This window comes from Enhydra lutris, unplaced genomic scaffold, assembly GCF_002288905.1.
Source record: "Enhydra lutris kenyoni isolate GAN:26980312 unplaced genomic scaffold, ASM228890v2 scaffoldscaffold13, whole genome shotgun sequence".
In the NCBI taxonomy this organism is placed as follows: Eukaryota; Metazoa; Chordata; class Mammalia; order Carnivora; family Mustelidae; genus Enhydra; species Enhydra lutris.
Genome location: NW_019154097.1, coordinates 12,835,368 through 12,851,452, shown reverse-complemented (window position 1 = coordinate 12,851,452; position 16,085 = coordinate 12,835,368). Strand labels below are relative to the sequence as shown.

The following is a 16,085-nucleotide window of genomic DNA, read 5'->3' as shown; positions in this document are numbered from 1 at the left end:
AATAAGATAGCTCTAAATATAGACTCGAGAGAGAGAGCTTGTAATTACTAAACCTAGTTTTAGAAGGCAGGTGCACTCAACTAAAATGGATATTAAAGGTGTTTCAAGAAAAACCCTAGGATCTGTGGTGGTCCTGAAAACTTTCTGGGATTATTATTATGTTATCTTCTTGATGTAACTTAACATCTACAGTAAAGCTGTGAAATTGTTACTGTGACACTACCCTATAGCAACACAGTGTAAGTTCTAGAGAAGACAGTATAAATATGAAACACAAAAAAAATTTGCAGAATGGGTATGTAGGCTTTTATTCAGGCAACCATTCTCATAACCATAGATATTTTTAAAACAAATAGGTGTCCCAAGTATCTTTGTTAGTAATCCAAAATGAACAAAAAATTAACTGTTAAATGAACACATTTCAGTATATAAAACAAGTCTTCCAAAGTCTTTAACAGAGACCTAATTACAGTATTTTCCAAGTTAGAGTGACTCATAATTAATGTGAAAACCATAATTAATACAGATGATACAGGTGATACTGTACTTTGCCAAGGTAAAGAAATATATTTGATCTAAGATTCTTTTTTTTTTTAAAGACATCTATTTATTTATTCGACAAAGAGAGAGAGAGAGATCACAAGTAGGCAGAGAGGCAGGCAGAGAGAGAGAGGAGGAAGCAGGCTCCCCGCCAAGCAGAGAGCCCAATGCGGGGCTCGTTGACCTTAGATTCTAAAGACTCCCATTTGATCACAAAATAAACCTACTGAGCAAAAAAAAAGAAAAAAACTCAGAAAAAATTGACATGAATAGACATTATATATAAATTTTAAAATATCAGGTACAAAATGTAAAATCATTTGAATATAAAATATAAAAGCAAAGGGTTGTCAAAACAGAATATAAGAGATATTCTGAAACCAGTGAAAAATCAAGATCATCAAGTAGTAGCAACTGTTTCTAATGTGTAACAGACACTGAAATGCCAAGGGGAAAATGAACAGAACTACTTGCTGGGGTGGAGAGGAACAGGAAGGAAGCACAGAGCTGGCTTTAGAAGTGCAGAGACACAAAAGATTAACTTACCACCTTCTTCAAATACAAGTGAGAATTTCTTAGGAGAATTTAAGCACCATTAGCAGACACATCTTAGAGCAGTTAATGCGACGCTTCGTATTTCAATGGAAAACTATTTCAAAGGTGAAAATGATGTAGGAATCAGAAGCATATTCTGCTGAGACACGAGGTAATTGACACTCTCCCGAACTGGAAAAACACATTTCATAAGAAGGCATATAAAGTTATTGACCGAATCAAATTTGTTGTACGAATACTTCATGCCTCGTGAAATAGCTTACCAGCTGCCACAACCCTGGGATCCTCATGAGACTGATGTCGCCCGGCTGCACGACTGTCTGCACTCTCGTTCCACCAAAGAACGTGAACTGCAGAAATAAACCAAAAAGGGCTTCTAAAGACTATGGCGTTACTACAAGAAATACAGAAAAACTAATCAGAAACATTAAGTCTTGTTTTTTAAATCAAAATAGTGAATATCAAAAAGGTAAAATTAAGTATGTTAGTAATAAGATTTCAGAGGGGGTCAGAGATTTGTGAGACAAATTTATAAATTAATTAATAAAACTAGTTTTACAGATGAAGAAAAGAAAAGCTGGAAAAAAAAGTAAGTAACATCACGAAAGACACAATCAAGGCTAGACCCAAGTTTTATGACTTCCTACCATGTTTTACTTTATTTAAAAAAAAGATTATAAAAAATGTTTATTACTGAAAATTTGGAAAATACAAAGAAGAAAATTAAAAGTAACATGATTTTAACAACCCAGAGAAAACCTCTACTGATATTTAGTGTATTTCTTTTAAAAACATGAGTAAAATCAGATTAGGGTCGTACTGTATATTATGCTTAGTATTTTTAAAAATCAATACTGCTTATTGTTTTCCATGGCAGTAACTTTAATTTTTAATGACTATGTGAATTCCTTTTTATGTCACTATGTGACAACTTTTTAAATCCCAACCCTTTATTGTTGATTATTTATATTATTCAAAATATTTCAGGATCCTATAAAATAATGGATTTTTTAAATAATTAAACATAATATACGTTAGTCATGTAGATTTTGGAAAATGCAGATAAACAGAAAGCAGGAATCATTTCTATTCTACCATCCGAAAATAACCACTTTCCTATTTTGGTGCATCTCTTTCTATATTTATGTACATATGTATTTTTATATGTTTACATGTTTATATACATAAAGTGTGTACACTATATAAGGTATAGGACCTATATGATGTGTGTTTGTGTGTTATAAGTATATTACATACATACAAACATGGGGTCATACCACATTGTTTCCAACATTTCCTTATTGTAAACAATGCTGACATAAACTTCCTTAGAGTAGGAGCTATATGTGTAGCTGTAATAATAATAATGTCAAAGACAACTACTACTGACATTTTTGGGGTGCTTACTTTGTGCCAGGCTTGGTTCTAAAAGTTTTGCATGTATTAACTCATTTAATTTTCACAATAATCTTAGGGTATTATTATCCATATTTTACCGATTAGCAATTTAAGGCACATAAGGTGAAGAAACTCATGTGACGTCACAAAGAGGGCAGGTAGGTGGTGGAGCTGGGATTTAAAGCCAGGCAGTTTGGTTCTGATTATTTCCTCAATATGAACTCTAAAATTTGAACTGAGAGAACCAAAGAATATTTTGTATATATTTCTACATGTACAGCATACATATTATATACTGTCCTCCAGAAATTATGTCCTGATTTATACTCAGCCTATTATTATCTCCTATGCTGAGAGGTAATTTAAGATTAAAAAGTGTGCACACGTTTTCAGTAGTTTTTTTCTTATAAAAGTTATAGATGTCCATTATAAAAAATAGACTTAATAAACATTAACCTTATCATGAATATCATTTACATCCTTTCAAACTTCTTTCCTATATAACCTAACACACTACACACCTATGCATATTTCCTAGAATATTGGCAAAAATAATTTAAAAATTAAAGCTTTTTATTTATATTGCCAAATCTTGGGGAAGTTAAAGATTAACACAGTATGACTCTATACAGTATCTAAGTACTTATTTTTCCAACCTATGAAATACTATATATAAATATGTCTTTATTAGGTAAAAATGATATCTCATTATTATCTTAATCTGTATCTTCTATAATATATACATTTAGTAGTCATGTGCATATCTAACTTTGCATAAGTCTTCATTTTTCTTTTTGCTTTTGAATTTCATTTATGGTGTTTTGGGCATGCAGAAAGAGTGCGCTTTTTAAAATAGAGTCAGGGGCACCTGGGTGGCTCAGTGGGTTGGAGCCTCTGCCTTCGGCTTGGATCATGATCCTGGGGTCCTGGGATCGAGCCCCGCATTGGGCTCTCTGCTCTGCAGGGAGCCTGCTTCCTCCTCTCTCTCTCTGCCTGTCTGTCTGCCTACTTGTGATCTCTGTCTATCAAATAAATAAATAAAATCTTTAAAAAAATTTTTTAAAAATAAAATCATCAATTGATTTTTTTCCTTTATTGTTCCTTCATTTGTTTTTTGGCTTAGAAATACAGTTCTCATCCATATTATTAAACACATTTTAGGGGCCCCTGGATGGCTCGGTGGGTTAAAGCCTCTGCCTTCGGCTCGGGTCATGGTCCCGGGGTCCTGGGATTGAGCCCCGCATCGGCCTCTCTGCTCGGCGGGAAGCCTGCTTCCCTTCCTCTTTCTCTCTGCTTGCCTCTATGCCTACTTGTGATCTCTGTCTGTCAAATAAATAAATAAAATCTTTAAAAAAAAACCCACACATTTTATATGTTATTTTATACATTTATATTTTATTTTAGTAATTCTGTAACTACGTTTTGTCTACACTTAAATCTATATAATCCATTTGGATTCCAGTTTTGTATATGGTGTGAGATAGACATCTAATGATTTTCATAGTTTTTCTCCTCTTGATATAGTTTCCAACTTAAAAATAACCTTTTCTGTATATTCTGATTATTTTCTTAGGATATACTACTAGAAGTTACATTTCTGGGTTAAGATCAGAAGCTCAGCTTTGAGTGTGTTAGGTCTGAGATGTCCATTAGACATTAAATAGGAAGTTAAGGAGGCAAATCAATACGATGAGTCTTTCAAATATTTTATTAGCTATTCTTAGTCATTTATCCTTCCAGATGAACTTTACATACATTTTTAAGGGTTTGCCATAAAAAACTCTCTGAAATTCTGACTGCAGTAACTTTCTACTTTAAAAGTTAAATGCCCCAGATATATGTCTTAAAAATAAATTCATGGGGCACCTGCCTAGCTCAGTCAGTGGAGCAAGTGACTTGAACTCACGGTTGTGAGTTTGAGCCCCACATTGGGCACAGAGATTACGTAAATAAATAAACTTTAAAAGTAAATAAATAAATTCAGGTATGTATATTTACCCATAAGCTGTGTATAGCCACACTGAAGTGTTAAGAGGTCATTATAAATCATGGACATGCATTATTTCTAGCATGTGAATATATCAACTAACATTTTGGTTTTCTTACTCCTATGTCATATATATACATATATATATGTATACACACATATTTATATGTATTTATAAAAATACATACACACATATATGTAGATGACATATAAAGACCACAATGTTAACAGTATTATCTCTAAGGAGGGGGAAATATTTTCTCCCCTTAAGGCATGTCCATCTATTTAGTATGTGCAAAAATATGTACTACTTTTTCATTCAAGATGATCTCTTTACCCCAAGTAATATTATTTTAAAAAGTCAATAAAAATATACTTAGAGGAAAAAAAGGATGAAAGAACAGGTATTTTCTTGAGGCTCTTTGCAGTTTTTTTAATCACTTTGATGAGTCATGGAAGGCATGATATTTCATTTGAAAAAGGCTTTATGAGGTGTTAACATCCCAAACAAATAAGATATAAATCAGGTTTTTTTTCAACCCTTCAAATTATTAAAAACCCTAAAAATTTGGCAATAAAAATGTAAACATATACCATAATGGAAAAAAGAGACAAACTGACCCAAGAAACTTAATAGATCACCAACATACTTTGTAGTTTCATAGAAGAAATAGACAACTATACCTCTGTTGAGTTCTCCATATTCTGTGTGGAAAACGCCAATTAGTTTTGAGTAGCCTAGATCCACATGGGCATTAATTGCCCTTTTAAATGCGTCGCCCCATAGAGCTGGCCCGCCGGGCTTCATCTGAAAACTAACCAGTTCGTAGACTCCTAGAGTAGGGAGAAAAATAATTTTACAAAAGATGTTCAAGAAATTTCTAATCAGGTTAGTCCAATTCCACTGGAAGGCTAATCTACATACACCGATTTGGAAGATCATACATATGTACATGGTATGTAGATATATTTATGGATTATGTCATTAGTTTTCCTTGCTTTTATGTTTTGAAAGTCCTTGTCCAAGTTTAAGGATCAGTTGTTAAGCTTATACAGAATAACAAAAAAGGGAAGGTCTATTAAGCTATTATCTGAGATTTTTTTTTTAAAGATCTTATTTATTCATGAGAGAGAGAGACAGAGGGAGAGCACCAGCAGGTGGAGAGGCAGAGGGAAGAGGAGAAGCAGACTCCCCAGTGAGCAGGGAGCCTGCTGTGGGTCTTGATCCCCAGACCTGGAGATCATGACCTTAGCCGAAGGCAGATGCTTAGCCATCTGAGCCACCCAGGTACCCCTGAAATATTTTTTTTTTTAAAGATTTTATTTTATTTTTTGACAGACATAGATTACAAGTAGGCAGAGAGATAGGCAGAAAGAGAGGAAGGGAAGCAGACTGCCTGCCGAGCAGAGAGCCCGACTCAGTGCTCGATCCCAGAACCCTGGGCTCATGACCTGAGCCGAAGGCAGAGGCTTTAACCCACTGAGCCACCCAGGTGCCCATGAAATATTTTTAATCTATAAACTCTGTTAATAAAACAAATATTGAACATTTATAGAAGGGCTAGGATTTCTGAGCTCCCTGAATCTGCACTTTTGGATAAGAAATGAATAAGAGGGGTGCCTGAGGGGCTCAGTGGGTTAAGCCCCTGCCTTCGGCTTGGGTCATGATCCCGGGTCCTGGGTTCAGGCCCCACATCGGGCTTTCTGCTCGGCGGGGAGCCTGCTTTCTCCTCTCTCTCTGCCTGCCTCTCTGCCTACTTGTGATTTCTCTCTGTCAAATAAATAAATAAAATCTAAAAAAAAAAAAAAAGAAATGAATAAGAAAAGCATTTTCTAATCTCTTGTATTTCCTCTTCTTTCCAATTTTGAGGGGAAATACTTTTTGTTTATATAATTTCCCCCTATAAGATTACATTTCTAATGGAACAAACGATGGATCCAGTGATGTCTGAGTTTATGAGCGGGGGTAATAAAAACTGAAACAACTGGAGGAAATGATTTTATTGTTCCTAAATATCCAGGTAAATACTTGAAAAGCATTTGCCTTCTGATCACAAGTATGGGGAAGGTAGAGGAAGAGGAACTAGGGGACAAGTAGCTTTGAGAAGAAAAAGGAGAAAAGCACAAAGTTATTAAAGGGTTATGAACAACACAGAAGAAGAGAACCAGGATTTGACATTGTCTAAGAAGTCACTTAGTTTTTAGATAGTGCTGGAAGCCTGTGGAGAGGTCTAGGTGGATAAGGATTCAAATAAGACTTTTGAATCTCTTATACTCTAATATACACTACAAAGTTAGGAAAAATGGGGGAAATAAAATAACATTTAAGTTAATTAATACTTCTAAAAATATGACTTTTGTTTAAAACAATTTTAAGGTAAATGCTTCCTTAAATGAGCAAGAAAATAAAATCAGCAAGAAGAGAAATCTTTAGTAATTATTTTCAAAATGAGAAATAAAAGGAAAACAAAAATGTTAAATTACAGTAATACAGCTTAACAGTTTAATTCATTCCCCTAACACAGTCTTACAGGCAAAGATATCCCTTAATAATTCAAGATTAGCTGTAATTTGTGTTTAAAAAATACCAAACTATAACAAAATTTCATACGTCATCTTTCACCTAACCCCCAAATTTTCAACCTTTACTCCCCGCGTCAACTTTTTATATTTATACCTCAATTTTAAGAGCTTTTCCAAACTGGAAAAAAAACTTCATCATTCAGTGCTCATTGTTTTAATAAGCAAAGATCTAAAATTTATTCATCTCTATAATCATAATATATTCCTGTATAAAACACAGCATTACTTTTCCCAAGGGAAGTTTACTTTTTTAAGTAGACTCCATGCCCAGTGTGGAGCCCAACATGGGGCCCAAACTCACAACCCTGGGATCAAGACCTGAGCTGAGATCAAGAGTCAGACGCTCAACCAACTAAGCCACCCAGGTACCCCTGGAAGTTAAGTTTTTATAGCTTGAAATATTTTTTCTCCATCAGAATTCAAAGTAATGAAGGGGGAAGGGTTTACCTTCTTTTGCAGGCTTTTCTAATTTGCACCAGGGCACCAGGTAAGTAATCTCTATCTCTTGTTTATCTATAAGACCCAGATTTGGAGTGAGAGATTGTTGCCATTCCTTATCCTTGGCCACAGCTTTCCGAACTTCAGTTCGATGGGCAAAATTATCTAGGGGATGAAAAGGAGTAAGAAAAATAAAAACTTAATTAAAATCACCTCTATCTCTTTTGGATTTCATTCAATTCAGCAAATGTTCATGCGGGCCACTTAAGGACACCGTTCTATCCCTGGAGCTATCAACATAAATAGATGTGACATCTGTCCTCAAGTTTCTCATGGTCTAAAAGGGGAGTAGAAATTTAAACAACTAATGATAATGTTGTGTAGTGGGGTTTATTGGTTCTACCACTGTAGGTATTTGTGTGACTTAGGTTAAGTTACTGAATCTTTCTGTTCCTGTTTCTTACTCTGTGAAAGGGGGATAATGACATAGTATCTCCCTCCAGGGTTGTTGTGAAGAATACATAAATTAGTACATGAGAGGGGCTCTGAGCAGTATTTGGCACCTAGACAGCACTCAACATATATTAATTATTCTTATTATTTGAGGCATTTAAATGATAGTGCCCATTTAAAGAAAGACTATTTTTTCCTTGGTGGTGATGGTGAGTGGTCAGGTCAATGTATACTCTGAATTAAATTTAACACAAATGAAGGGAAGATGTGCTTTTTAAGCCTCCTCTTTGAACAGCTTCCAAAGAAAGAGTGCTGATTCTCTTTCTTATCATCACCATTCTTTTTACCCAGTATTTATTTCTCTTATGTTTGTTATTTACACATTTACTAAACATTTAGGCCTAGTACTGCACTAGGGTCTCATTAAAATTAATGGTAAAGGCGTTTTCTATGGTTTATATTGGGGATCTTAGAGCTTAAGTGAGTTATATCAGGATTTTTCTAATGATTTTTTTTTTTTTAACAGGACCTGAGTTCACCGGTGGCACATTAAAGCATAAATTGTGTTTCAATGGGTTTATTCTATAACAATACGGGAAACCCCTAAACTAGGGCCATGATAACTATGGAATGACACTTTTCATAGTAAAGTATTTAATGACTATTAAGTTTTGGACACTGATGATCAAACACTAAATGAAAGTATTGAAATTCTCTGGATTTCATTAAGTTCTGACGTGGACTTCACAAAAATTAGACACTCGAGTAACAAACATCGTGGGGATTTGAGCAACCTGTTCTTCTTTGACTATTAAACCAGGGGTAAATCAACTTCAATATGGGGAGAACTCTGATTGGCTTTACTTCCCTGTAACAGCACAATGACAGAGAATTTCCTGAAACCCTGGAATGCACAAATGACACCGATATGGTTTTCTCAATATAACAACTTATTAAATCTCAGTGGTGGGTGAGGCCTAGAAGTTAATTATCATCCCCATCAACCTCTACTACTCCAAAGCCCCTACATATCTGAATTGTTGCTACCAAAATCCAGATATCCAGCCATAGCTTCAACAATAAGAAAAAATAACTCTATCTTCCTTTATGATCTTAATTTACTTGAGCTCTTACAATCACTGCTTTAATTTTTTTTCATAAATCATCTTTATGACAAACCACTGTATAATTTTTCTGAGAATTAAAGTCTATCTCAGAAATTTATGATTTGAAATATGAGATGCCACACTTTCCCATTTATGGTAACATAAGAATTTGGGCAAAGGATTGTTAAAGGGGTACCACCGGGAGAAGGAGTCAGAATTCATTTTTTGCTGCTGTTCCCCTTTTTAAAAGTTTATTTTAACCCGTGGGCATTTATACTAATTTAAATTCAAGAGCTAAGCGTTAAGTAACATTTAACAGAATGAAAATCGATACTGAACCCCACAGCTGGAAAAAATCATACCATACTTCCAAATATGAAACACTTTATTCACTTGGCCTCCAAATTCTACACTCCAGAAGCCAACCAATTCAGAGTGAGCTGTCCGAAGATGTATGTTTTTCTTAGTATTTTCCAGAAACTCATTCATCTTTGAGGGCTTAAGGCAATAAGTACGAAATTCATAGAATGTTCCATCATATTGTCTTGGGCCCGTAGCAAAAGATGAGCACACCTGAAGACAGATACAGCAAATTTAAATATTTTGGAAAGGTAGAGTTTATAATATTATTACAACCATATCTGAATCTAGAAACAAAGGGCATGCATTAGACTCATAATCCACGTTTGTACTTCTTTTGTGATCTCTCCTTAGACATTTGTTTAGAGAAATGTCAATAAAAATAACTAACCTTAAGTATGCTGAACATATAGTTACTGTTTCTTAGTGGCGATCCACTGTCAGCCACTTTTTCATGAAATTTAATCATGAGAAGGCACAGAGGTCTTAATAAAAGTCCTTTACTCAAGAACTACAACTAGGATTCTAATAAACTTGCAGATTATTTATTTAGCCAATATTTAGCCAATATTCCATTTTTAGTCAATACTATACATGTCACAATTACACATTTAAGTGAACTTTATAAAATATGCAGGTGTTTTGGCAAGTAAAATGGAAATGTGTTTACTATCAAAAAATTCCCTTTTAGGTTTTTCTTAAAAATAAAAATTGCTATTCAGGTCAAAGTATTTCCCAAATCCAACGAAGCAGATCACTGGTAAAAGATAGGAATGGACTGTTACTATCTATTCAACTGCATTTTAACATACTGGTCGACTGTATGAATGCTGTAAAGGAAAAATCAATGAATTAGAATTGTCTGAATCATTATTAGGTTTAATTACAGATGCAATGTGAAGAAGGGCATTTAACCCATCCAATTTTATCAGATTGATGAAAATATCCCTGAAGAACCTTAGTTCTTGTTGTATTAATTGTAGGCTACCCATATAAAGTTTTCTTCTAATCTAGGCCTCCAAATCTGAATAAACTTTAGATAGGAAATGCCTCACTAGAGTGGCACCTGGGTGGCTCAGTGGGTTAAAGCCTCTGCCTTCAGCTCCAGTTGTGATCCCAGGGTCCTGGGATTGAGCCCCGCATCATCGGGCTCTCTGCTCAGCAGGGAGCCTGCTTCCTCCTCTCTCTGTCTGCCTCTCTGCCTACTTGCGATCTCTGTCAAATAAATAAATAAAATCTTAAAAAAAAAAAAAAAAAGGAAATGCTTCACTAGAGATTATCCTGTGTATAAATACATGTGCATGTGTATATACTCACACCCACACAGTCCTATGGCATTTTCATTTGTAAATTCTTTACTGTAGGTTTGGTTATCATGAACCAGTTTCACGAAGTTTTGTTTTGTTTTGTTTCATGAAGCTTATTAATCAAAAGCTTTGGTACAAAGCTATGGACAAATTTTGGGCTTATGTGACTACCTGGTACATCAAATGAAACCAGTAGGCTTCTTTATCTGACATAATTTAGGTTAAAACACACAGTTGTCTATGTATTTATGAATAATTTTGTAATTATAATTATATAATTGAGTTTATTCCATTCATGTCTCCTGAGTTAGGTTCCTACTGCCCAAGTGTCTAAGCTTACTTGGAAAGCAAGTATTCCCTCCAAAAACTACTGCAGATACTTCTGTTTTTGCTGGACATGCTTTTTGTGTCATTTTAACCACTTTTTAATATGAGAATGTTATCCAAATAAACAACTGCCCAATATTATAGTTCAAAAAGTATTATAAATAAAATATAACGGAACAGTGTGGTATTTATAACAATTGCTTTTAAGTCATTTTTTCAGGGTGTTTGTATTTGGAAACAAATATGAGGTCAAAGGCATGTATTTTTATTTTCCAAAGAAGAAACAGTAAGAGGGAAAAGCCCACGGAATGGGAAAACAACAGTAAGTGAGATAAGTGAATGTGCTTAAGGGGAGGTGACTTTTGTTAAGGGCAGAAACTACAAGGATTCTGGGGTAGGATTCATTAGTGTTCTAGGCTCCCTTATCTCCAAATAAGGGCTGATTTTCCATAGCACTGACTTCCAATTCATTTATGAGACCCACTGGCTGGCATGTAATAATCAAAGTTCAGAATAAAGTTGTCGGGAATAACTCTTGGCCCTGCCCCTGTAGAGTGAGAATCAGGAAACATTAAAGACTGGATTGCTAATCTTGGGTGAACAGGCCATCGTTGGTTCCTCAGTCTTCAGCAGAAAATCTGTCTCTAGAGTAGGTTCATCCCCTTCCGCTTGTCCCCTTCGAGAAAAGTACAAGCCTAAATATCAGAGGGGAAAAAACCTGTAGATGCACAGAATAGGCCAAGCCCCGACAGATAAGGCTGAAACACAAAAATCTATTATGTACGTTTTTCATCGGAGGTTAAATGAGGTTGTCATAGTCATGTTTGCTACTTGGTTCCTGGCTTGGACACCCCCCCCCCCCCCCAAGAGGCAGTGGGCAGGACGTTCCACCACCGGCACCCTGGCCCATCTCTTCAAGGTTCTCTGCAAAATGCTCGGAAGTTATGCACGTTTCGTTTAAACACAGGGAGGCCGGGGTTTTTTGTTTTTTGTTTTTTTTGCCAGGAGCTGGTTGACCTATTTCTCCTCTACCTTAGGTCTAGAGGCGGCGGTGGCTTGTCAAACAACAAAATCAATAGGAAAGGATAGACCAGCAGGCACCGGGCAGGGCCCCAACGTGCCGAAAGCTGAGCGGCTGGGAAGCAAATACGGAGCACCAGAGCTTCAGTAGTGTCCTCAGGGCCGCCTGGCACCTAGGTCACAGACGTCCTGTTCACGGGTCCTTGAGAGCTGGCCGGAAGGCGACACTGGCCAGCGTACTCTCCGCGACTGGCGACACCCTTCCACCCGCGTATCCTAGAATGCCCCAGCTCCGGGATAGGGGACCCTCTCTGGAATTAGAACGATCTGCGCACGCGAACAGACTGGGCGCATGCGCGGCACTCGCACGTCTGGGCGAGCGAACCCAGTAGCGCATGCGCGGCAGCACTGGCTCCTGGCAGACATCCCTCCTTTCCCCCCACCCCCCCAACCAGGGCACTGTTGGTGCTCGTCTGGGCGGCGGGTACCTGAGGCGCGAGCTTCCGCGCAGCCAGAGCCCTAGTCAGGACGCTTCGGAGGACAAGCATGGCGGAGCTTCGGGCGCTGGGAAGGACAGCCATCTGGTACTCTTTCTTAGATTCCTCCTGTTAGGACTTAACCTCCTGGAAAAGAGCAGCGACTAGACTATTGGCGGACGCAGGCGGGGGCGGGACTCGGCGGCTTCAGCTCCGCCTCTGGTGGCGGAGGCGCGGGCACCGCCCGGAAGGCTAGCTTGCTCGGTGGCCCAGTGCCCGGTGCGTTCGGGCGGCCAGTATCGTGGTCCTGGCCTTGTTCCCTCTGACACTCTTACCCCAACGTCAGAGGGAACATTTCTGAGCTCATCACCTCATCTCCACGCGCAGCTGAGCAACAGTTCTTAAGAGTTCGTTTGCAGACTGCGAGTGCTTGCGTTTGAGGAGGGCGTATGATGCATGCGCGCATAATGCTGTGCATTTAAAATCGTGGAGGTCTTTGCCGTGGTTCATCTTTAGTCGAGGTGATTTACGTAAAGACCAGGGAGGCTTAATTTTCCCTCATGAAGTGCATTCTCTTTCCCCGATCGCCACCCAGCATGACCTCATAAGGCTTCTAATGTATCTCCCAGGAGCTCACTGCAGTGGATGTATCGAACTTAGTATTAAAAAGTCAAATAGTTTTGTAAGCCTTGAAACATACCAGCAGACCTCTGATCTTGTTCTCCTTATCCCTGATTATTGGTCCCCAGAATAACTATTTTCAACATTTAACACTTGTTTCTTCTGATGCTTTCTTCTCGTTCTCTAAATTACAGGCTTTTTCTGGTGTGTCTTGGTATTTTCAATTTTAGATAGTGTCTGTTGCTTGGAAAATGAGGATTTAGGTTTCTTACATACCACTCCCTCAAAATAACCTCCTCTTCCTCATCTGATAATGGGTACATTACAGATTAATTGTCACATTAATTTATAGTATTTAATGTTTACATATTTATTACTAATTACATATAACATAATTACACAGTGCATAATCAGACTTACACAATAGTTACATTATTGTATACATTGAAATAATACAGCTTATACTATCAAGAATAGGGAATTATTACAGTGATATCACTTGTGGTTGTATTGGTTGTGCCTTCTTCAAAGACTTGAATTATCTGTTCAGAGGGATGCTTTTTAAAATTATAATTCCAGAGGGAGTGAGTAAGATTTTCTGGGTGATAGTCATCGTTTTTAACCAAGTGAGACAAAACAAAGTATAATCTGTGCCTGGGCTGGATCTTACTTTATGTTTAAATTTATTTTCTTGGACTTTGCCCCCTCCCTTGAATTAACAATTTATTCACTCATTTGGCCCCTAATTATTAAATTTCCTTCTATGCCTCAGGTACTTTTCCAGAAGCTGGAGTACGGAGGTGAGCAAAAGGCATAATCCTTGTTTTTGGAATTTACAGGTTGAGGGAAATATTAACAGTAAAGAGAAAAATATATCAGGGATTAATAAATACTCTGAGAGAAAACAATGTAGGATATGAACAGTGGAAAGTTCCACTGGAAGGGGATAGCAGAGACTATTAGCTATTTCCCATTATCCATTCTCCCTGCTGCCCTCTTTTTTAAAAAATTAGTAATAGAATGCTTGTAGCTAGATGCAGCTGTGTGACTAAGCTCTGGCCAGTGTAATGTGTTGGAGCATTTATAATGTACTCTAAGTGATCTTAAAGCAGTGTAGGAGGGGCAGTTCTCTTTTTCGTTTCTTCCTTATTTCTGCATGCTGGAATATGGGTGTAAAGGCTTGAATTCTTGGGTTATGAGGTAGAGGCCACATGCTGGAGATGGGACAACAGGAGAGAAGCAGCCTAGGTTCTGACACCATGGAATACCATGCTGAGAGTCTTGGACTGCCCATCTCTGGAGTTCTTTTTTTTTTTTTTTTTTAAAGATTTTATTTATTTATTTGACAGACGGAGATCACAAGTAGACAGAGAGGCAGGCAGAGAGAGAGAGGGAAGCAAGCTCCCTGCTGAGCAGAGAGCCCGATGCGGGACTCGATCCCAGGACCCTGAGATCATGACCTGAGCCGAAGGCAGCGGCTTAACCCACTGAGCCACCCAGGCGCCCCTCTGGAGTTCTTTTACATGAGAAATCCTCTTCTAGTTTAAGCTACTGTTAAATGGGTTGCACGTGTAATTTTTTTAAATTAACATATAATATATTATTTGTTTCAGGGGTACAGGTCTGTGATTCATCAGTCTTATACAATTCACAGTGCTCACCATATCACATACCCTCCCCAATGTCCATCACCCAGCCACCCCATCCTTCCTACCCCACTCCCCTCCAGCAACCCTCAATTTGTTTCCTAAGAGTCTTTTACAGTTTGTCTCCCTCTCTGGTTTCATCTTGTTTCATTTTTCCCTCCCTTCCCTTATGATCCTCTGTCTTGTTTCTCAAATTCCTCATATCAGTGAGATAATATGATAACCTGTAATAATCTTTTTTTTTTAAAGATTTTATTTATTTATTTGACAGGCAGATATCACAAGTAGGCAGAGAGGCAGGCAGAGAGGAAGGGAAGCAGCCTCCCCGCTGAGCAGAGAGCCCGATGTGGGGCTCGATCCCAGAACCCTGAGATCATGACCTGAGCGGAAGGCAGAGGATTTAACTCACTGAGCCACCCAGGCGCCCCGATAACCTGTAATCCTAATAGGAGTGTGACTCCTTTTTTTCCTCCATCTTTGCTTTCTATTGTTTTCCTTATATCTGTCATTTATTAGTCACCAAACCCTTTGCCAAAATATACCTCTCAATGTGCTACAGAGCCCTCTTCCTCAACTGTAGACCCCAGCATTTAAAAACAGAAGTAGACAGGACTGCCTATCTCATACTGTTAACTAAAACCCACTGTGCTTATTTCTTACCACACTTTCTTGAAGCGTGATGAAGTTTTTGTGCAAGGACTGGGAGCATCCCAAACGCCACACAAGTAAAGCTCTTATAGCAATGTAATGCCTAGAAGACCACACCCACGGATCCTCTTTCTGCCCCTGGTCAGGGGCTGAACCATACCAACCCTACCCCATGATCACAAGCTGTCTGCCTGCTCTCTTGCATGTACCATCCTCTCCTTAGGAAATTGTTAAGTGTCCATCTTGGAGGCAGAGAGGTTGGTTGTTAAGTCTTGAGCTTCGCACCTCCCCTGGCTGTCAGTATCCAAAATAACTTTCTCCCTTCTCTTTTCCAAACCCTTATCTCTTGAGTTATTGGCTTTTCAGATAAATTCAAAAGTTGAGTTTATCTGACTGTTCTGCCACAGTGTTGGCAAACCCCACAGCGTTGGCAAACCCAGCCAGTTCAATTTGTCCGGTCCCCTCCACAATCGCTGGGATGGAATTGTTGTACCCGAGTTTTTGCGTCTGAGAGACCACCAAGGAGCCAACACTGATGCAATCACACGAGGGTTTATTTAACAAGCTTAAGCTTGGGCCCAAGTACACCCGACACAGCAGAGTAGTGACTTGGACCCCGA

The 16,085-nt window shown here is 38.0% G+C and overlaps 1 protein-coding gene across 2 annotated transcripts; it reads right to left on the bottom strand.

Moving 5' to 3' along the window:
- Positions 1–844: 844 nt before the first annotated feature.
- Positions 845–12,673, bottom strand: LOC111146255 (protein NipSnap homolog 3A-like). 2 transcript variants are annotated; one of them, XM_022501728.1, is made up of 6 exons: positions 12,563–12,673; positions 9,423–9,633; positions 7,511–7,666; positions 5,165–5,314; positions 1,359–1,445; positions 845–1,266 (listed from the first exon to the last, which is right to left on the bottom strand). In XM_022501728.1, the coding sequence occupies exons 1-6, from the start codon at positions 12,653–12,655 to the stop codon at positions 1,190–1,192; spliced, it is 774 nt and encodes a 257-aa protein (XP_022357436.1). In that variant the 5' UTR covers positions 12,656–12,673; the 3' UTR covers positions 845–1,189. The 2 variants fall into 2 exon arrangements, with proteins under 2 accessions (XP_022357436.1, XP_022357437.1); XM_022501729.1 differs by lacking the exon at positions 5,165–5,314.
- Between the last annotated feature and the right edge of the window lie 3,412 nt (positions 12,674–16,085).